This window comes from Coregonus lavaretus, assembly GCF_964263955.1.
Source record: "Coregonus lavaretus genome assembly, chromosome: 19".
NCBI classification, from domain to species: domain Eukaryota; kingdom Metazoa; phylum Chordata; class Actinopteri; order Salmoniformes; family Salmonidae; genus Coregonus; species Coregonus lavaretus.
In genome coordinates this window covers 18,814,736-18,838,739 of record NC_140006.1, presented here as the reverse complement: position 1 = coordinate 18,838,739, position 24,004 = coordinate 18,814,736, and the positions used below count along the sequence as shown (strand labels likewise).

Below are 24,004 nucleotides of genomic sequence, written 5' to 3'. Positions count from 1 at the left end.
TATGTTGATAAAAACCTGTTGTAAAAAAAACATAAACATGCTAAAACAACTAGAATCTTGAATTGACAAAGAAATAAGACATATTCAAATCTATTATCCATACCTTTGCATCCATGGTAGCCCACCCTGGAGTTCACATCCAATAGCCTTTGGTGCCTCCTCTCATTGGTCATCTGCTCCAGTAGGAACCTGTCCATCTCCCTATAGGCGTTGTGGATGACATGCCTCTGCTCTGACTGCAGGGCCATGGCCTGCTCCAGGAGGCTCAGGTTCACCCTCCCTCTGTCCATGTCTCTGTCTCCTCTGTCTCTGTCCATCTCCAGGCCCAGCGGTCTCTCCATCTCCTGCAGGCCCAGCGCCCAGGCCTCCAGCTGGGGAGGCCTCTCCACCTCTGGCTCTCCCTCACTGTCCTCCTCACTGGGTGTCGGTTGGTAGAGCCGCAAGGCCCCTGCCTGGAAGGGGCCTACTCTGCCTATGTTGTACCCCCTCAGGTCCGAGTCAGGATCGTCGTCTCTCATGTGTTGGTGGCCGTTCCTGCCTAATGGGTGTCCTCCTCCGGTGGTGGCTTTGGAGGGGCTGCTGATGGAGCCGTTGGAGCCATTCACCCTAGCAGAATGAAACAGGGACAGAGGCTCCCACTCGGCTTCCCGGCTGTCCTCGTATGGGCTTTTACGTGGCGAGGAACTGCAAGTCATACTCATCCTGTCCTGACTTTGGTCTTCTTCTTCCTCTTCTTCTTGGTTTCGTTCCTCCACCTCTTCATCTTCCAGAGTTTCCGAGGCTGCAGCCTCCTCATGGGGAGAGTCATCAGTCACCACCTCAGACCATCCAAAGGAATCATTGGGTTTTGTTATTGCGTCCTGGCAGCCATTTCTGTGGGGCACTTCATTAAACATATATTGGACTCCATCTAAGAAACAAAGTAGGAGCAAAAAAACCTATGCTGTGAGTTTTGAGTCAATTGTTCATGTTAAGGCCATGATTTTCAGAGAACATTTGGCTAGGCAGAAAGAGTAACAATTTTGTATGTCCCCATTTGAGCTTAGTCAGAATGTTTCGTTGAGACATTCAACGCACATTTCATGACAGTTTTTCATATCTTGAAAATGCATGTCTTGTAGACTGTTAAGAGGATTGACAAATCAAATATGTCATGAAAATAATAATAGTATGGACAGGACCGCAACTGCAAGATTATGCTGCAATTCCTCAAGTACATCAGAGATAATACATGAGACACTTATTTTGGCTAGTTGAACATGAAACCTAGAGATGATGAAAAATATTTTCTTCGTCTTCTTACAAATCTCCAATCAGAATACAACAACTTGATGTGGATTAAGACGGACCAGATTATGACAGAGATTTAGCCTGCATCGCTTGTGACACTGAACATCCGTTTTAAGTAGTTATTAGGTGTAAGCTAAGCAGGGCTTTATGATTTTTAGATATTAACTTGTAGACATTCGCATACAACTCATTTAAGAAATCATATTCATATGTAAGCATGAGAACCAAGAAAGTGTGGAAAATGTCAGTAAAAAAAAAGAAAAGAAATGTTCCATTGTTTTCTTCTTCCTTTCCTTTCTTTCATTAAAATTGTATTTTTCAAAATCTCTTTTCAATATGTAATTATGTGGAGTGCACCTTGTCATTTATTTTTATATTGATTCTTTACTAAACATTTTTTAAAGAAAGCGTTTAAAATGTTTATCAGTGGACATTTTCATTGACATATCAAAATGTTGAACGTATCCCAGGACAGTGTGTAATGGTAAAATATTTGACAATTCAATTTCTAGTTTCCAGCTTAGTCCGTTTTATGTGAAACTGACAGAAAAGCTAGGCCTCTTAGTTCCCCAAAATGCATTTTAAATGACACTTTATTTTAGTAACACCCCTGATTATATTAATATTAACTCATGGTCAATGATTAACAATGGCAAGCTATCATCTGGATTGATTCGATAAAATCTCTTTTGATCCTCCAAATCATTTAAACTTATATTCAGTACTAAAGCTCTTTGGTAAGGCCATAAAGGTTTTTACTTCATAAATCATAAGTAGGCTGTACTGTACTGAGTAGATCTATCCTCTTAAGTGGCTAGACATCATGGACCAAACTAAAAGTAGCCCACAGAGAATGGAGTGAGAGGGATCCGATAGGTTGATGATAGATTTGGGAATAATTTAGGATGCGTATAGGCTATATAGGCTTGTAAGTGGATTCCACTGAGGATGATATAGACATTATCAAACAGACACTACTCGTCATTATAGTCAGGCCACAGTACAAAACGTAATCCCCCAAAAGAAAAGCTGCTAAATGCAGGAAGTGTTATCTGGCGAACGGACCTCTGCCAAAAGCTTTTGTTTCGAAGCATATGATTTTGGATTGTGCAAATTAAGGTAAATGTACTGAATATAATACAGGACAATAAATAAATAAAAACAGCAACAGAGCAAGAAGTTTCATGAAATAGACTTAATTAAACTCCTTTTTAGATTCAACCCCACAAAATATCAAGCTGGATTTTGTGAGACATATAACATGCAATGACGTGGCTAATAATCTCTTTGTTACTAGAGACATTTAATTCTAAACAGAGGCAAACAAATAGCAGCCTGTTCAACAAAGAGTAAAAGTCAGTTATGCTTAGCTACAATTAGCACAGCAGACAAAAAATTACTTATTTTTGTCCAGATGGATGACACACACACGCACACACACACACACACACACAGTGAAAGAAGTGCAGTAGAAAAGAGACTGCACTTGGATCCCTCCTGTGGTTTGTGTATTGGAACAGGTGAAGAGTTTGTACTCCAGAATAGCCATTACCGGCGCTCTGCAGCAAGGTTGGAGCTTGGCTAGAGTTGAACGCAATGCGACTCGACCAAATGAGAGGTTTGTTTTTCCCTCTTTTTGCTATAAAATGCAGATATGAACAGTATCCCACTGTTACATTATTTTTCTATCCACTTGAACTGTCATAATCTTTTCACATAAAATAGCCCCAGACCTGATTGTGACAAAAATATATTTACAAATGTACGTAGGTCTTTGTTAACCACACAATGTGCAGTCATTTGTTTGTGTTGCCTGACTTTTGATACATGTTCACTGTATTTTATAGGGCTTGCTGTTGGCAAGTGCCCTCTTTTGAAGGTTATAATGCAGTGCAGAAGTAGTGGTGACTGAATACAGACACATAAAAGCTCTGCTTGAAACACAAACAGACCATGAGAGGGAGGTATATGAACAAAGAAAGTTATCAGAGGGGGAAAATAAATGGATGGCAAATCTAGTGCAAAAAGGGTTACGATAATTGTAATGTTATATGAACCCCAGAAATAAATAAATTCCATTTCTAATGAATCTGCACAATTCATTGAGCTATTCTCTTGGTCCATTTAACTACCCACATGTGTACTATAATGAGCTGTAGACATTATGCCTAATTATATATATTTGGACTGTGTTAGAGGGCCTAACAAAAGCTTTCGAAGGGGACAATTACATTTGTTGCTTAGTTACATCGTTAAAAATATACCAAATAAGTGCAGATTATAGTGGGTGAGAATGCATGTGTAAACCATGGATATTGTGGCCAAAATGCTCAAAATTAAATTCATTAGGAAATATAAATGTTTTGCTTTTGGAGAGGGACAATGTTTTTAAATGAAATAAAGACAAATATTTCCTTATGTCATTGTTGAGTACGTAGCTTGGTCTTAGTATCTTTTGACAAATAAGCACCAATTTATTCCATTCTATTGTATCAGTGACATTGGTTTTATAAGAACATGTTTAGGCAATGCCAATGTCATACTTCAGAAGGCGAGCTGGTTCTTTTCAAGATGCAACATCAGCTTGTGTTAATAATCAATCAATTATGCATATATTCTACACTCAACTAAACGAACATTACTAAACAAACATCAACAGATGAGATTCAAAACAGAAGGGCCTAAAGCAAACATTATCATAATTTCTCAATTCTCAGTGTTTTTAACCTATTTTTGAATGGCTTTTCAGAAAAACCGAACACATAAAGCAAAAGAGATTGAGAAGTCCAAAATCTGGCCTCATCAAAAAAGTGGGGAAAAGCCATGCCAAAAATATCATGACAGATAAGCTGTCAAAACTTCAATCTGAGGACGTGAGACAGACACAACTAATGTGGACCCAGCAGTGTCATCTTTCACTTGCAGTACATAATGACTATGGGGTCTGGCTGATGCCGGGCCCTAAAAGGCAATAGAGAGGGAGGGAAATATGAATGCAACAGATGGGATTTTAAAATTCAGCGTCAATTGTTCATCAAAACAGACAAAACAACAGGACATCTGTCTACCTGCTGGAGTGTCAATGTTCCTCAGCTCTTCTTTGTCCTGTGGCGGTGCCAGGTCCTCATTCTCCTCCTCGCAGCACGCCTCGCTGGGGCTGTAATGGCGGGGCCTCATCAGGAGAGACTTTCTCTTGTTGACGGGGGCGCCCTGCACCCCTTCCTGGGCGAGTCTTTTCCTAGCAGCCATAGACCCATATGTGCTGTTGTGAGGGATTGGATAAATAAAAAGAGCAACGGGGTCAACAAAGCGCCATAGCCGTTACTGGGGTTCATCTGAAAACGTTCAACTGAAAATGAACCTAAAATGTAACATTGTCAGTTTATTCACCAATTGTATTTTGCGGGATTCAGAAAGTATAAGTGTAATTTGTAGCTAGAGTGAAAAAAGGTCAACATAAGGTTGAAGAAACTGTATTTAGCTGAGATGATGAACGGACCCCCCAAAGACACTATAAAAATTATGTACGTAGAAGCAGTGAAGAGCTACGGGGACAAATTTAATTATAACCGTTATTTTCAAGATAAGGGCATGGCCAGCATACCACATCTACTAACAAAGGACGCCTATTTCACTCTGTATGTAAGGATATAGAAACCCGGGAGTTAGAGGATATCTGTAAAAGTTTATTTTCACATAGAGGTCATGAACCCTTACCTGGGAGCCTGGGTGATGCCTTCATCTGGAACTGTAAACAGAAGCAGAAGCACAGGTATGTCAGGTAAATAGTCATGTTCATATTTCCACTGTGGAGTGACTCAGGCTCTGCATCTGTCTACTTGGGAAACACAATCCTGATCAAAGCCACTGATCTAGTAACTCCACCTTTTGGATAACCAGTTGGGAATTAACACTGTGTCCTACTACTGTACACTCATGGTAGTGGGGTGTTCCCCTAGCATGAATTTGGAGCGTACTCTAGCAAATGACCTATAAAAAGAGTTACTGTTACATAAAAAAAAGTAAAACATATCATTTATTTTTTGCCTTCTAATATGAACAACATTATAGCAAAGATTCCCTTTATATTGATAAAAGATCCACTCCCCCAATCTACTGTAGATCATCCTCCTGACAGCTTTGACAAAATCGATTTTCCCAGAGGGCCTTGCACCACAGATGCAAATCTCATTCAGAGGTCTACCGTATTCCCATGAAGCACAACCCCATAATACATTTCCCAGACATAGTAATGGCTCTGGTGCCACCAACCAGACCTCAGAGGCTTGGAAAACTAGCATAATGGCATCCCCTGTCTAGGGGTTTTCAATCACACTATATATATGCACTCCTTAACTAATTTGAGTCACTGTTCCAATTTGATGAAGTAATTCCCCATCTGAATAATGTAATGGCAATGCAGTGCTCTTCAAATTGGTAAGATAATTCGTAAAACTGACAGTTGTAAAGTTGGATTGTTGAACTGATATCCCCCTAGACCCCAGAGCTATATAAGTGGAATGTGTGTGAATAGCTGAAACGCTCGGTTACTGCTATTGATGTGCTTGCCTGAACATGGTAAGAGTTGTTGAAGCTACTCACCTTTGCCACCGTTGCATGTTTGAAGTGGGTTATCCTCTCCTTCTGAATCCATCTGTAAATAAAGAACACACTATGTATCATTATGCATGTAACACTCATTTATATCAAAATACAGATTCTGTAAATATTGACAACTGGGACTGGAATAATGATGTTAAGATTTTATCAGCAGATGCTGGATCCATTTAATGTTTGAGAGCCCTTGACGTCAGTGGTTGAAGTTTATTTGAAGTCATTTTGACCCTTCCTATCAACAATAGCCTATATTTCCCAGAACATTTATGTAGTTATGTGCAAATTATCTGTGGCATTTAATCGGTGTAGAGTCACGAAAACACATGTAGCATGTAATAGCAAAATACCAAGCTAAGGTGAAGTTAAAACAAAAAAAAACTTTGAGGTGGGAAACACGTAATAATGCAAAATAATGACATTAAAGTGCAGGTGGTGGTATACAGACAGACAGTAGTGTGTTTAGACCAAAATACTTGTTAAAATCCATCCACTCTCCCTCGCCATCATTGCGTGTGTGGATCCCAAATAAAACCTATTAAACGTAATTATTCCAGGCTGATGGCGGTGTATAGTGGTCACAGGCCAGTGAAATCTGTGAGTCACAGGATACGCTGTTACTTTTCCTGGTAATGGGAAACATGACTCCTCTCTCTGGTTTGCTGTTGTGATTGAAGGCACTGACCTGTCATACATTTATAATAGGGGAGCAGGTGTGGCAGTGATGAACCTTAATTTCCTTTAATAAACCTTTTATGTGCCACACTCTTAATGCCACACCGGGCCCTCGGAGGACCTGCTCATAATAGGTTCATTACTTTTGATTACTAGGGCCCTATTGAAACAAACAACTACCCAAACACTATAGATTACATTCTGTAACAACTAATGTACCTGATTAGTTCGTTACACTTTTTCCATCATCGTACAAACAGACACACACATTCAGACAGACACACTGTAAGAATGTATATAACTCAGTTATAAAGATTTGTTTAGATACTGTGTATGTGCTACAATGTCTACAATAATACAAATACATTTCAAATTCAAATTCAGATAGCGTAATTGCTGTACTTGTATTAATGTCACAGGTTGACAAATATTTACACATTATGCACCTCTGTGTTATTGAGAAGCAACACTCACATTATGTAAATCTACTTGTTTTAAACACTTATTCAATATCTCATAGCATAACCTCTTGTACCAGAACATTTAATACCTTATTTATGTTCTGTACATGAAACATTTAAATTCCTCTTTCTTACAAGTCAAGCCACAATATCATGTTTTATGAAAATACAAAAGCGTTATGGTAACAAGTATTGAATATACTAATGGTTCTCTCTTCATTAGATACCTGATGACCTTGGTTTTGACACTGAGGAGTACATACAATATTTCACTGATAATTTGTCAGTAGAACATTATTTTACAACTGCACTCAATATGTTTGTGAGAGTGTTCAATGATGTACTGTATTTCTTCAAATGACTGTATCAATTAAACTTCATGATTATCTGAGGGGAGACGGAGGAACAGATCAAACCATTTATGTTCAAGTATTATAGTTTCTGCTTCAAGAGCAACATAGAGGTTCTGAGAGGGTATATAGAGAATGTGCTTTTGACACCCATTTGACAACAGCTATCGTTGGTCCTTAAACTCGAAGCTGTATAGATGTATCTAATTCTGCAGAGGAGGAATCAGAAGTAAATTAATGGAGAATTGAGAAAAGCTCCAGTAGATGTTTAAGGGTATGAGAGAGAAGAAGAAAACTCATGCAGACATGGAGAGAACGCATGATGTTCAAAGAGTATTTACACAGGCAGAACAAATAGATACATGCTATTCAAATAAGGCCTTGTTTGTATTGAATATTTGCTACACTCTCAGGCTGTGATTTGTTTGTGTCATATATTCCTGACATGGCACAAAACTATATGACATTATACATTATGGTGGTCATTGGTCAATACAAAATATGTCCTGTTTCTTCACTGTTGACAGTATGATCATAGTATTTTTAAAGAGGCTATCATTAAACAAGGCTGTTTCAGCTAGCCAATTTGGACTCAGAAACTGGGAGGCATGGTAACCTTCAACCTACAGTAGGCTACATTACTTGTTAGTTAAGTGCTGTGGTATAACAATAAAGCAGCACACTCAGCAAAGCTAGCTACACATCCCTGCATATGTAAAACAATAACTGAGTCTCTGATTTCACAGGGGTCAAAAGGGCGTTGACATGACACTGCTAAACATGCTGCCTATCCAAAACATCCTGGCTACCACTTCCATTAGCCTTAGAAATACACAACTATATCTGTTCACAGGTAAAGTGAATTGGTAAAATATGTTTTTTCAGGACAATGGATTTAGCTCTACATTTCATCTTCATTATGGATGGCATCAACGAGCAGCATGCTCTATTATCCATATTTATGTTACCTGAATCTATCACTAGAAAATATATTCTGAACAAAAATATAAACGCAACATGTAAAGTGTTGGTCCCATGTTTCATGAGCTGAAATATTAAATCCCAGAAATGTTCCATAAGCAAAAAAACGTATTTCTCTAAAATGTTGTGCATAAATTTGTTTAAATCACTGTTGGTGAGCATTTGTCTTTAGCCAAGATAATCCATCCACCTGACAGGTGTGGCATACCAAGAAGCTGATTAAACAGCATGATCATTACACAGGTGCACCTTGTGCTGGGGACAATAAAAGGCCACTTTAAAATTTGCAGTTTTGTCACACAACACAGGGCCTAATTAATTTATTTCAATTAACGGATTTCCTTATATGAACTGTAACTCAGTAAAATCTTTGAAATTGTTGCATGTTGCGTTTATATTTTTGCTCAGTATATATACAAATATATTATTAGGCCTACCTTTGTTTGCAGTTTTCTGGGCAATATATACGACGTGCTGCAAGGTCCACGCGGTCCACCTTGGTTGATGTGTGCACAATTCTTGACTTGTTTCAGGATGTGAGTGTGAAATTCATTCTCTGTAAAAAAAAAAATATATATATATATACCTTTAATGCAAATTAAAAAAACTATCAAATAAAAAGTGGAGTGGAAAGATACAACTTTCGAATGAGTTATCTCACCGAAATGCAATATTTTCAATTTTGTATAGTATTAACTCACCATATTATATTTAAGCAATAAGGCCAGAGGGGGTGTGGTATATGGCCAATATACCACGGCTAAGGGCTGTTCTTAAGCATTTATTGCCTTATTGCTATAATAAACTGGTTACCAACGTAATTAGAGCAGTAACATTGTTTCGTCATACCCATGGTATACGGTCTGATATACCACGGCTGTCAGCCTTTCAACATTCAGGGCTCGAACCACACAGTTTATAATAGACAATGAATTACCGATAACGATTATACTATTCCAAGCCTCACTGCTAGCTAAAGGTTTCTGGTCATGATAGACATACATGGTGAGTAATGTGCAGTCAGTCTGAGATGGTGGGGAGCAGGAAACATGATAATACCTCACATGGTGGATAAGGAACAAGATGCAAATTGATTGCTTGACAGAGATTGCTCGCAGTCTAATTAATACAAAACATCCAAGAGGGAAAACAAGGATGAACACAATGAGTACATTAAGCCTCTTCACTTCACAGATCTTATTACCAGAATTATTTATTTCTGTTAGCTTTGAAGAAGAAAAAATGAAAAAGAGAAAACATCATCTTAATTATAGCACTCAGAGCATTTCCCCTCTGGAAAACAAAAGGGGGGACTCTGGGAGTCATTAGCATAAGAAAAAAGAGATTCACTACTATTTGAGGCAGGCCGGTGGGTTTGTCATCTTCTGAAACATATTCCTGCCCCCCCCAACACAAATAGACAAATAACGTCTTGCTCTCTGAGGACTATTTGCCCATGTATGGGGCAGATTTCTCTGGGGATACAGAGTCGCCTAATGCCTGATGCGCAGGGTTTCTATGAGATTCTCTATGTGCTAATCTGGCTGCTTTGCTTGCTGTCCTTGGGCCCAGCCCAATCCCCATCCTAACCCCATCTGCTACCTTTCCCACCACAGAGGAGAGGAGAGAATGGGCTATGACTGACTGGGACTGGGACTGAGAGAGGAGAGGGTTTCTCAGTCCAAGCAGTCATGAATAACCATGGCCTCACACACCGTTTGGAGAGGGGTTGAATGGGGACCGCTTATCCATTGGATATGTTACTTTGGATCCAACTGTGGTTTCCCCTGCTCTAATACAAAGGGAGGTGAATAATATAACATATATGCAATCAAGCATATATTGTTCATAATTATTGTTCACCATAGCTGTACATACTACAAGTGGGGAAATATACATATGATTACAGATATGAGGTTATTTGTTTGAATTCAACTTCAAAAGGTTAGCCATTGACAAGGTAATGCATTTTTTGAATATTGTTGATATTGAAGGAACCACTGAACTACCACTATTGCCACTTATGCTAGTATCTAAAATGACTACTACTACTAAGACTAGGACTACTACTATTGTGGTTGATTACTAAGACACTAACGGTACACTTGTATGTCACCATTTATACTAGTGGTGTTGTTACTATTTTCACCCATCCCAACAACTGCTGGACTGCTACTGCTCCAACTAATAGTGACATTCATGAGTGTAATAATAATCATCATTGACCTTGAGTCATTGAAATGTGTCCTTGTTCCCAGCTTATCCCTGCACTTGGGACACCCTCATGTAATTAACATAGACACTATTGTGATAAAGTAAAACTAAGTCAATGGCACTAGTGGCACTTCATTTAAAAACCAATAAAACCTTACAGTTGGGCATGTAATATTTCGAAGACCATAAAAATTAATTACATTGTTTATATTTTCTTTAGATTGGGGCAGAGGCAAGATGATAGCTAGGCAAATGAGATTACACCAAATAAGATTTTAAAATGTCAGCTCCCGCACACTCACCCAGCCAACTGTTATGATTAGATTACACTTTTAACATAATTACTGTCTAAAGCTGTATGTGGAAACAATGCATAAATAACGAAAGAGAGCTCTATCTGAACCGATACCCATCCTTTTTCCCCCCGCTGAGCCTTTCTCTTAACCTTTCTTCAGCAGTATCATTTTGAATTATGGGGATGGGTAGATGCTCTGTGCAAGGTCACTGTCTATTCAGCCCCCCCCCCCCCCCCCCGCCCCCACCCAACCCCCCACCCCTGTTTTTGTTTCTTATTCCAGAGGCAGACTATACGAACGAAGGGTTAAAACTGAAATGGATTTAATCATGGAATGAATGGAATTATAGTGTGCCTGCAGCAAGTTTTCCTCCTTATTTATTAAAGCAGCTGATGGGCCAGGTTTGATGAGCCACTTCTGGCATAATTGAGTCATCACACAAAGAGGGTTCATCGCATTCAGAGTGGTTTTATCAGCAGCAAACAGACCTGATTACTGGCAATTACACTCTGATCTATGGGAAGGAGAAAAAAAGGCTAAATGTGCAGTGTAACTTCTGTGATTATAGTTTATCCCAGGAAAAAACGTCACATTCATTTGACATGCTAAGTGTTTTCTTTTTCTGTATAATAAAGAGCAAACGGCAAGAGATATCACAATTTACTTTCATATTTCCTTGTAATGAATGTCTAAGTGTATATGGCAAACTGATCATAATGGTACATGTAACATGGGGTTTTGTTATCCTCCTTGTGCTTTGAATCAGCAATATGTAAAGCGTTTTTAAGCAAAAAAGGTGTGCTTTACAATAATGGTGGTTGCTTGTGTGCAGACAGTGATAAAAACCTTGTCAGTGGAGAGCCAAATTGAAATGTTATATGATGGTAAAGAACACCAGAACTCCTTTCACCACCTTTCATTAACATGCAAATTAATTCATAGTGAGTTAATCAAGCCCTGCTCAGAGACTATTTTGATAAACAAGTTTTTGAAAAAAGGATTTTCTATTTACGGTGCTGCGACCAGGCAGCCATCAGATGCCCTCTGCCTAAAAAGCTAGCAGCTGGACATTAGAATAATAGCTAAGAGACGTTTTAGGAGGGGGAGGGTGAATGAGAGGAAGGGGGGGGTCTCTGATTTTCCTATTCATATCAAAGCCGGCCTTTAGAATGATGGGGACATTCTCTTTTAGATTTCATACAGATGCATTTGATAAACTATTGAGAAAAATAGGGTAATGTTTCTATAAAAAAGTAATATACAGTATCTCATATTCTTTCAATATTAACAAACGGGTTCCCAGATTTTTTATTATTGGTGACTTTCTTATGATGCAGAATCAATAAAGATATGATTGAACTAAAAATTGGTTGACCTGGTGAGCAATACCTCTGTGACAACACCTCCAATTGTACTGAAAATAGTCTTAAGGACTATAGAAGTTCAAAGTATCATACACAGTAGTGGTCTTTGTAACGCTCCCAACTCATCCCATCATAAATTCTCACAGTATACCTCTTCCAATGAAATATTGTATATTCAATACCATGACAAGATGACAGAAGAATGTAGAAAGTAGAAAAAGTCAAAACAGTAGAGAAAACTGTGGACAGTGACAGCAAGTAGGATAAAGAAGCTAAGCCAGGTACATGTAAGGTACAAATGCAGGATCTTAATTTCAGCCAGTTTGCTACAGCAGGAAATTAATCCTGCAGCAACAGGAAATGTGAATTATTATGTAGATTATAATTAATGGACATATTTGATACATTTTATGTTAGGGAAAATCAAGTCTGAAACTTCAGAGGTGGAAATTACAAACTTTAGAAGCCTTTTTAAAACTCAAATCCACAACAAGTTAGCATTTTCTGCTGTGCAGGACAATTCTCAGCAACAAAAGAGCAATCAAATTCAGACCCTACATCTGTATGGAAGAAGCCATACCTGACTTGCCTAATTCCCCACTACTTCAGTATTGATAATGTAATATAAATTCAATGAGCGAGAGAGAGAGAGAGAGAGAGAGAGAGAGAGAGAGAGAGAGAGAGAGAGAGAGAGAGAGAGAGAGAGAGAGAGAGAGAGAGAGAGAGAGAGAGAGAGAGAGAGAGAGAGAGAGAGAGAAACCGTAGGAACAATCGCCAAATTGTAGAACACCAATCCATTCACATAAATACAGTAAAAGGGACACAGAATATCTTCTGATCAGTGGACTTTCACTTTTTACACATCAATTTCCTCATAGAGGGGTGCTTCCAGACTTCCAAAAGACACTGAGAGGAAATCTGTGATTTCAGACATAACAGTCTCCCATGCAGCCATCTTGGCCGCCAAGCAAAGTGTTTGTGTCTCATGCCAAATTAGTACTTTTATACAAAACTGGCTTCTTTCTTATCACTTCCCCAAGACTGAGAAGCTTCAGTAAAGAGAGCAAGGCTCCCCAGAATTTTTAACAGACAATTAGGAGCCTGGCTGGCCAGCCACTATTGCTTCAATGATTTGTTATGATGGCATAACTACAGGGGAAACTTGTTGTTGGAGCCAGCTAGCAAGGCATCCCATAAAAGAGTCAGACGGTGACACCGGCGCTGAAGTGATTTATAAATCTTGTAATCGCTTTCCAAAGTCATCCCAAAGCCTTCCCTTCTCAATTGAGCTAATCTGGACCAGGACCACACAGTCATCGTGGCACAAAGTCCAGATTGGTTCTTTTACTTTCGCCATCAGAGAGACAATTTCAGGTGTTTTTTGACTACATTTGAGGCACCTTTGTAGTTATATTATTCTATTAAATATAGCTTTTTAAATGATTTGCAATTATCAAATATCAATCTGAATCAGAACAGAACAGAAATTTGGAAAATTCAAAAACAGCAGATTGCTTTGTTTTGTGGAATGGTTGGCTACCATGCTAGCTATAACTACCAAGATAAATAATACTCCAAATTAAATGTAGCCTACATTACAGGATTGTACACATTTACGTTTATTTTCCAAGACACAATCCATTAACACCTATGTTATATTAGTTTGCATCTTTGAAATCATCAGTGAAGATAGGTTTTTCAAAACACTAACACAGATTAATTCATTGACAGGTGTTTGGGGGGAAAGAAGTTCCAGCCGGGTGTCTGTCATCACTACAAAGTAATCCTGGCCATTGTTCCTGCCAAAGGAGACCCTTTTCATGCAGGAGGGTTGCCTGAATGCTACCAGGTGGTCGGCAATTTGGAGAAACGTAGTAACCGTTCAAGCTAATCCCCTTGCCACAAAAGGCAGGTCTCCCATGCCTAGAGGCCTCAGGGTTTATGGGAAAAGTTTACATAGTACACACACACACACACACACATGCACCCTATACACACATGCATCCACACCATACACAATCACACACACCACACACAGTGTGTGTTTGTGTCTGAAAGGAGCCAGGCAGTGCTGTAGCCTGATTCCTAATCAGATTGCCTGAAGTGAACAGCTCGCATGGCAGCTGTAGTTTTCCCAGGGTTAATTACCTTTCACTGCTCTCTCTAAACGAGTCAGCTGTTCCTGTCATTAAACAACTCCACTCTATCTCTGCTCCTCGGTCCTGCCCTGTCCGGTCCTCCACACATACACAATCACACACACATATACTCAAAACACGCAAACATGCATACACATATGTATCCGCGAATAGACACACATACAACCACACAAACTATATCCCTGTCTTCTCATCCTGCACAGCCACTCACATCCAAAAATGTTCTGTATATGGAGCCCAAAAAAGAGGAGAAAAATGAAAATTATTCCAATAACCACTTGGTCACTTTACTAATGAAGAGGTGGAGTCAATGGCTATTAAAATAGAGGCCATTATCATTTACTTTCAGCTATTTATTTATGTTTATGCAGATGGGATGCTGAATTCCCAATACTACTCCCTCGCCCTGTCAAAGGGGGATAATACCAATCTGTCAAGGTCTCATGTTATCTGGCTCCAACTCTTACTAAGTGAGTGTATACATTTATCAAGTAAATTATCCAAATAAACACACACACGACTCACATACACATGCGCTGGTGGACAGATGCACACACATGCACGCACGAATGCACACACACACACAGTTTGTGTGTGCTCAGCTCTGCTCTCTGATATAGCTGTGCTGTCATCAATTCTGAAAAATCTCCCAGCTCACTGAGCTCCATGGCTCAGGATGTTGGGGGAGTTTTAAGTGATTTTTGCCACTGTGTGATCCCCTGGCCACCTGGATTACAAACTCTAGTCCTTTAACTCATGCCAGTATAAATCCGTGTTAACTCGGATTTACCTCTGGCATATGAATTCTCAGTCTGCATAAGCTTTGTTTGGAATGAGTTGTACATTAAAAGTATTGTATGCCTTATAGAGATGCCTTATTGTAATTCCTTATTTTGCTAGAAAATAGGCAATAATGTTTATAAAAGCAATTTAGTTATTCTAATGGGGGAAATGAATACAATAATTTCCATTGACCATTTTACCAATATTATTCAAAACCAGGAATTACTACAATACCTTAATGCAGTTAAATGCCTGCAACTATGGCAATGTACACATTCAGTGCATGGTGCAGTCAAAGTATACAAGTATATAATGTGTACTGTTAGCCAGGATGTTTTTCAAGTTGATCATGCTTAATATCATGGTTATCGAAGCGATCATGATATAAAAAATATGTCTGGAGCAGCCCTACAGGATCTGAATGAAGTATTATCCAACATCTATACACTCTCCTCAAACACACATACACACACACACATACACACTTCTGGGATAGAAGAGTTAAGCCCTGACTATAGTATTTGGTACTTAAAAGGTTAGCAGGGCTGTTTTAGAGTTTGGACCGAGCTTGCCAGATCAGCAGATGGTCCATGATTATGATTATATGCATCAATAAAATGAATAATCTTTAACAAAATGTAAATTTGACTTAACTCCAGGGTTTAATAAAAAAGATGGACTTTAACCCACTTTGCAGTCTGCCGGTCGTGCATGATATTTTGATACACTTAAATGATGTAGGATAAATAATATACTGACATATACTATATGTAAACCAACCTAAAACTGTTGAGAATACTACTGCTACTGTCCCGCAAGCATAGGACAAATACAAGGCAGTGAAACGTCTCAATAAAAAATACGAAAATGTAATTGTATTTCAAGTCTAAGCCAGATATAAGTTTAAGTCAGAAAAAAAGTACTTTATGGACACAAACTGAATGCACAGACATATATTTAGTAACTTTGTAATATTAAGAAATTGCCAAAAAGAATGCTCTAAAATACACTACCATTTCCCCTTTAAAACAACCTCTAAAACTACATTTCAGCACTTGGACAGCGCTCTAAAAGACTGAAAGCACACTTGAGTTTGACTGGAGGAGTCACTAAGAAACTGCCATCATGTAATAGAGGGTGTTCCTAGCGTGTAAAGTTACAGTAAGGCAGCAAGCAAGGAGAGGAAACGGTCTCAACTTAATGTGGTATCTGGGTCTCGTCCTCTGTCACATTAGCCAATATGTCTGGAAGTGAAAGTCTCCTTAGGAGCTATGTTAACCTTTCATGAATCTACTAATCTGTTGAGAGCACTATTTACTCTGAAACTGAAAGCTCTGCATTCACAAAACAGACACAGATATACTCACTCACTCACTCACTCACTCACTCACACTCTCACACGTAGATACACAGACACAGAGACACACAGACATTAACATTTCCGACAGGACAGAATTGTTAGCCTGACTTACCATGCCCCTTTTAGCCTTTGTTTTGCCTTTCATAGTAACATCAAGGAGGTGTAAAAGGAAATCGGAGTGGGGTGGGTGGGTAGCCGGGTAGCCAGGCTAGTCCAGTGTGACGCTGCCGCGTGGTGTGTGTGTGTGTGTGTGTGTGTGTGCGGGGACACTGTGATATTCAACGGAGCAGCTAAGCTTTTTTTGTAGCCTTTGTGTCATTCACTTAACAACCAATCTCATTAGCTGGCAGGCTACAATGGGCTGAATTATTTTCTGTGTAAATACACCACATGGCGACCCTCAAGGTAAGACCTCTGAAGGTCTTTTTAATCACATAAAAGATGGAATCCCCCCCAAAATCAATGACCAAAAGAATGATTGCCCACAAAAAAAGGATGAATAAAACATAGTGTGGTATATATTCAGTTGTAGGTGTGAGATCGACAATTTCTGGTTTAAACAATCATATCATGACATGTATTTGTGTTTAGACATGTTTTATGTATTTAGACACATATGATTATATTTATATGTTTATGAAGTTCAGCGTATGTATGTACAGTATGTACTGTATGTGTGTATGTATCTATGTATCTATGTGTACCTATATATAGATCTGTATATGTATCTATATATTTATGTAGCTATATATATACATGATCTATGTATGTGTCTATAGATCTATGTAATGTATTAATGTACAGTATCTTTGTATCTGTGCTTAAGTTTGTTAAATTTTTTCAAACATTGTACTTTATGTAATGACTTTAGAAACTGTTACAACATTACATTTTGATTCAAATGTTAATTGAGTCCAAACTTTGCATTCTCAAGTTAATAAATAAATAGTCAAACAGACGAAAAGGCTGGACATTTTCTGATAATGTTCTACACATTTTACTTTTCTTTTTGCGATTTCCCTGATGCTGTGTTTCTAGTGCAGCAGACCTATAATTCCTTGCAAAATGAATTATTGTAAGTACTTGCAGTCATGACAGCTGTCTATAAGCATCAGGGACATGTCTATTGGCCAACTTGACCCTTGTTAGAAAACAAAACAAAACACAAAAAGAGAATAGTGCCTGGGACTGCTGTGCAGGGTCACTGGAGATTTTCCAGACAAACACAGAACAGGTGAGGGTGTGTGGGGGGGGGGGGGGGATAAAAAGGACAGGCTCAGAATCTCATTTTAACAGACCGCACACAATCTGGGCTCCCACAGAACTATCTCTGCCTGACCGCTTTCTATTTATCCCTTATCAGTGTTTACCAACCGCTAGTTTTCTTTCATTCACACTGTGAGGCAGTTCTCTTACTATCAGTCAACAGCTGACACCGTGGAACAGCCTCAAAGGCAAGAGGAAGGGATCAAAACTAAACCAAAGCTGTTTAAACAATACAACAGAGGAAATAAATTCATAAATCCTAATTCTTCCCAACCCACAAGGGTACAAGCAGATCCTTTATAGTTAGGCCAACAAACAAAACCGCAGCCAATGAGGTAACATTACAATCAAGGTAATGTTAAAATATATTTTGAATAAAAAAGAGCGGAAACAAATCCCATGTAATTTTAATTAGGGACATTACTTATAGCTACAACATGTCAAGCATACAAAACCACTCACTAAAAATGATACATTTTACATTTATTCTCTTTTAAAAAGAATACTACCTGTTCACTTTTCAGTGAATTTATTTCTAGATAGATCATATATGAATATCTCAAATGATCTGAGTTAGGTTATACAACATTTATAATATTAATGTTTTATATAGTTTTTCAATATTTCGTATTTATCACTAAATACTTATATCATAGTCTGCATCAGGATATATCTAACAAATGCTACTTGACAACCAGGAATTGATTAATAGTCTATCACACTCAGATCCACAAGAGCATTTTAGACATATATAACCTTAAGTACATTGATCTTCAGAGGATTACTGCTTTATCATTATACAGAATCCACTGCATATACTTAACCCATTGTGGGTTTTAAATTAATTTGATATAGCCAAAGGACAAATATGGGTTACTAAACAGACATCAGTCTTTTTATGCCTATTTTCTGAAATCCTATACATATAGATCTATAAGAGGACCTACATGACAATAAAACATATGCAGTGCCTTCAGAAAGTATTCACACGCATTAACTTTTTCCACATTTTGTTGTGTTACAGCCTGAATTTAAAATTGATTAAATTGAGATTTTGTGGCATTGACCTACACACAATACCCCATAATGTCAAAGTGGAATTATGTTTTTAGATTTTTTAAACAATTAATAAAAGATGAAAAGCTGAAATGTCTTGAGTCAATAGTTATTCAACCCCTTTCTTATGGCAAGCCTAAATAAGTTCAGGAATAAAAATGTGCTTAACAAGTCACATAATAAGTTGCATGGACTCGCTCTGTGTGCAATGATAGTGTTTAACATGATTTATGAATGACTACCTCATCTCTGTACCCCACACATACAATTATCTGTTAGGTCCCTCAGTCGAGCAGTGAATTTCAAACACAGATTCAACCACAAAGACCAGGGAGGTTTTCCAAAAGAAGCAGATATTGTATATCCAGTTGAGCATGGTAAAGTTAATAATTACACTTTGGATGGTGCATCAATACACCCAGTCACTACAAAGATACAGGCGTCCTTCCTAACTCAGTTGCCGGAGAGAAAGGAAACTGCTCAGGGATTTCACCATGAAGCCAATGGTGACTTTAAAACAATTACAAAGTTGAATGGCTGTGATAGGAGAAAACTGAGCATGGATCAACAACATTGTAGTTACTCCACAATACTAACCTAAATGAAAGAGTGAAAAGAAGGAAACCTGTACAGAATACAAATATTCCAAAACATGCATCCTGTTTGCAATAAGGCACTAAAGTAAAACTACAAAAAATGTGGCAAAGAAATTAACATTATGTCCTGAATACAAAGCGTTATGTTTGGGGCAAATCCAACACAACACATCACTGAGTACCACTCTTCATATTTTCAAGCATGTTGGTGGCTGCATCATGTTAGGGGTATGCTTGTCATCTGTAAGAACTAGGGAGTTTTTTTAGGATCAAAATAAATGGAATCAAGCTAAGCACAGGCAAAATCCTAGAGGAAAACCTGGTTAAGTCTGCTTTCCAACAGATATTGGGAGACTAATTCACCTTTTGGTGGGACAATAACCTAAAACACAAGGCCAAATATACACTGGAGTTGCTTACCAAGACAACATTGAATGTTGCTGAGTGGCCTGGTTACAGTTTTGATTTAAATCAGCTTGAACATGTATGGCAAGACTTGAAAATGGCTGTCTAGTAATGATCAACAACTAACTAGATAGAGCTTGAATAATTTAAAAAAGAATAATGTGCAAATGTTGTACAATACAGATGTGCAAAGCACTTAGAGACTTACCCAGAAAGACTCACAGCTGTGATCACTGCCAAAGGTGGTTCTAACATGTATTGACTCAGGCATGTGAATACTTATGTAAATGAGATATTTCTGTATTTCATTTTCAATACATTTGCAAAAATCTCTAAAAACATGTTTCACTTTTTCATTATGGGGTATTGTGTGTAGATGGGTGTGAAAAATAATCTGTTTAATCTATTTTGAATTCAGGCTGTAACACAACAAAATGTGGAATAAGTCAAGGGGTATGAATACTTTCTGAAGGCATGAAAAATATAATTTTGGGGTAAATATCAGTTTGGCCCAAAACCAACCACATGTAGCAAAAAGGTTCATTCAGCATTGTTATAACAAATACATACTGCTGTTGTACATTTGGGATTTCAAATTCATTCCCAATCATACACGAACAGCAGAGTTTTTCTGGAATTCTGTTCAAAAGTTAAGTAATTAATTACATTTATCCTTTCACCAGCTGCTCAACAGCAGATGGAAAATTTCTGAAACCTTGCTGAATTAAATCCACATAATTCATTTCCCTGGATTAACTAAGTGAAGTTTGAGTGGGGAAAAACAGGTAACAAAATATATGTTGGATGGACACTGAACACTGAGCATTTTCTGCAATTATTTTCTACTGTAACTCTTTGCTGCTTGCAGTGTTTCACAATGCTCAACAGTTACTTTCTCTATATTTGACTTGCTCTTCAATCTAATTATTGAAAGGTAAAGTGTGCTCTTGTCTTGAATAACTATTTGAATCTATTTGTTGAGTTATGAAGAGATTTGTCGAGTGCAAAGTGAGAAAGTTAACAAGTCACAGGAGGGCACTTGATATCCATAGAACAATCAATGTATCATCATAGAACTCAACTTAGCAAGCTTTTCACAAAGAAAAAAACTATATGCAACAGTGGAATTTGTCATTTCACCTCCCCCTCTGGACAACAAAGTATTTTTCTCTCTTGGTACCATGGACAGCTCCTGTTGTCATCCTGGAGTGCAGGCAGATCTAACATTACCCTGTTGTGTAGCAACTGACTTAGTATCCTTTTGCTTGGAGCAGGAAGAGGGCTTCATACAGTACAGCAAGAGGGTTTACACTACAATACCATATCATCTGTATTCTTTGTGTTGTTGTAACGGTGGTATTACAAGAGCATGTAAAGAGTGACTATATGGTCATGGCTTCAGTGGTTTGTCTCAGTTATTACATGTCTCCAACTCTTTTTATTGGACATACCTAACTTGAAAATAATTATTATATATGGCATGGCGTAATGGTCTGTATACGTCATTGCCTTTTTAAAATATCACAGCTCAAATGGGAATCAGGGATTTGGGAGTTGACAAATAGGTCATTTTGTTGTATGTTTTAGTATATTTTTTTCAAAAACAAGATATAAAATGTAATATTTGAGAGATCTGTTCTAAACTGTTCCAACAGGAACATACTGTTTAAACGACAAGCTGGAATGTTAATTTTACTCTGAAAGCTTACTTAAGCTTAACAAAACAAAGTTGGGTGCAAATAGAAAACTACACAAGCAAATATATACATCTTAAAAAAAGAAACTGAAGCTGACGCGAATTGACTGACTACTTAAGGATTTTAATCCAATTAAAGTCTTCTTACCCGCACAACACGTTACGCCTGTATATTAATTTAATCATGTGTACTATGCAAAGGCCTGGAAAAAATCCTGAGCTGCACTAGTTATGTTTTTCTCAATACACAACTCACTTATCAACCCACCAGTTGTCTTGATAAAATCCCTAGCTGCAGTATGTTATGAAAAATGCATTAATTTTCTTCCAAATTATCCCTTAACAATCTTTGCCCTTCTGAGGCACAGTCCTAAGTCTATTGACAGTTACCAGTAAATGATAAACTTTTGCAACGTCCATCCTTCCCACTAAATCAACAGTTTCCCTGGAGACCTTGGAGTACTGTGTCTCTTCAGAGTTTGTTCAAGTGTAAGGTCTGAACCATGTACGCCACAGCAAAGTCTCAATTAACGCTTATTACCATCTATAATACAACATTTAGAATACAACAGGTTTTCAACAAACATTCATGCAACTTTTGTCTTAGGTTACCGTCATATAAAGTCCTGCTGTACATAGGCTAAGTCTAAAACCTAAAACAAAATGTCATAAACGGTTTCAACGACAAACTCCCATGTTACTGGAAGGCTAAGTCATTAGTGCATTACGGCTCGATAGTCGTGTATACAGCTGTCACTGCGAAAGCCGTCCAGCACAACATGACAATGCTTTGTCTCTACACACAATACTAACATGTGTTCCTCTAAGACCTGAGCTTATACTCTACCTAAATTAAACACACAGCATTTGCGTAGACAGCATCTAATGTTATCTGGATGATACAAAATAGGTCATACTTCTTAAAAACCAGTTTGAGCCATATAATCTCCTCTCTAACTGTCTGAGACCTGAGCAGAAGCTGCACTCTATTAACAGCAAGGTTTTTCTAAGAACACAGAACCATGTCATGGCAACCATCCTGTTTTTATCAGAAGAATACTTTCTTGAAGTGCACAATTTATATTATTTCTGTATTCATATCATAAAACTAGTCATGGCAAACTCATTTTTAACACATTAGTAGTTAAACTGTCATATAGCTATAAGCATGTGCATTAACTTTAAAACAGTCATATACCGTATCTAGCCCTAACACCTTTTTATGAAGTCATATGACAGCATCAAACATCAAGAGGATAAAACACTCGCCTTTCACATGCACTCACAGTCTGCGATTGATGTCAATGACAAAAATAACTGACTACCAACACCAGCATAACCACTACATTATTATTATATAAAATAATTTGACACAAACCTATTTCTATGATCCAGAAAGTTTGATTTCCCCCCAGTCGCTTGATGGCCGAGCTGGTGCTGTGTCTTTGAAAGGTAGTCCCCAGGAATATGACATACTGTGCCTTTGACAGCCTGGAGATAAGCACCTGCGTTCGGGTCCCTTTTTACGTCACACCTCCCCATTCACAGCCCTTCAATATGATGCACATTTGCACATCAACAGCAGACAACCCCCTCCTCATTCTACTCCCACATACGCAAACACACAAACAGGCGCACAAGGAGGCAGATGCATGCGTTAGCCCTCTACACACACACACACACACACACACACTACACCCAATTACACACTACACACATGCACACACACACGCACAGACACTGATTTATCTTAATTTTTTTTTTCTCCTCCTTTTTCATTTCCACCCCTTATATTAATGTTACTAAAACTTCCACTTGCTTTGTCATAGGATTGAGTGGGGCATATACTCTCCCAAGCTTCCCATATATCACTCATCATGCAAATGAGCGGGAATGTCACTCCTCGGCAGCAGATGGCCAGGGATGATAACAATGGCTCAACAGACGAGTTTCAATGTCTGCGACTTTATCGCTACGGCAACAACAACCAAAGTATGTCATGAAAGCCTTGTCTGTTAATTTGATTTTTTCCCCCCTCTGTATCTTAGTACCTGTCTGTCTTTTTTTTCTTCTCCTATTTGAATGAATGAATAGCCCTTTTGTCCTAGACCTTTTCTGTTACCAGAGAGGACTAGCTATCAGTAAAAAGCAGGGACCTGGAAGTGATGTTTGGTGACTAAGGAAGGAAGGCTAGCTGCTGCATAGCACTTATTTAAGTAATTCGGTGTAATTCCTCCCTGTAGGCCATGTCAGCCTCCTGAGTTAGCTCATGCATTAGACAGGCCTGGATAGAGAGAGAAGGGGGGAATAAAGAGAGAGAAGAAAGGGGCACCGAGACATCACAAACGCAGCTCTTACAAAAGCCCCCCAGCCCCAGCTGCAGTGATGTCACCCGCGTCCTGCTGACTCCTGTTAATACAAGCCCCCGTAGCAGAGAG

The 24,004-nt window shown here is 38.4% G+C and overlaps 1 protein-coding gene across 1 annotated transcript in view; it reads right to left on the bottom strand.

Annotated features, from left to right (window-relative positions):
- Positions 1 to 23,108, bottom strand: part of LOC311146678 (suppression of tumorigenicity 18 protein-like) — a gene marked incomplete at its 5' end in the record, with an annotated part of 40,842 nt that extends 17,734 nt beyond the window's left edge. The window contains 7 exon segments of the mRNA XM_084183211.1: positions 104 to 910; positions 4,359 to 4,552; positions 5,008 to 5,038; positions 5,893 to 5,944; positions 8,809 to 8,927; positions 22,945 to 23,080; positions 23,082 to 23,108. Of these exon segments, the coding sequence (XP_084039337.1) occupies positions 104 to 910; positions 4,359 to 4,552; positions 5,008 to 5,038; positions 5,893 to 5,944; positions 8,809 to 8,927; positions 22,945 to 23,080; positions 23,082 to 23,108 (1,366 nt within the window).
- Positions 23,109 to 24,004: the final 896 nt, after the last annotated feature.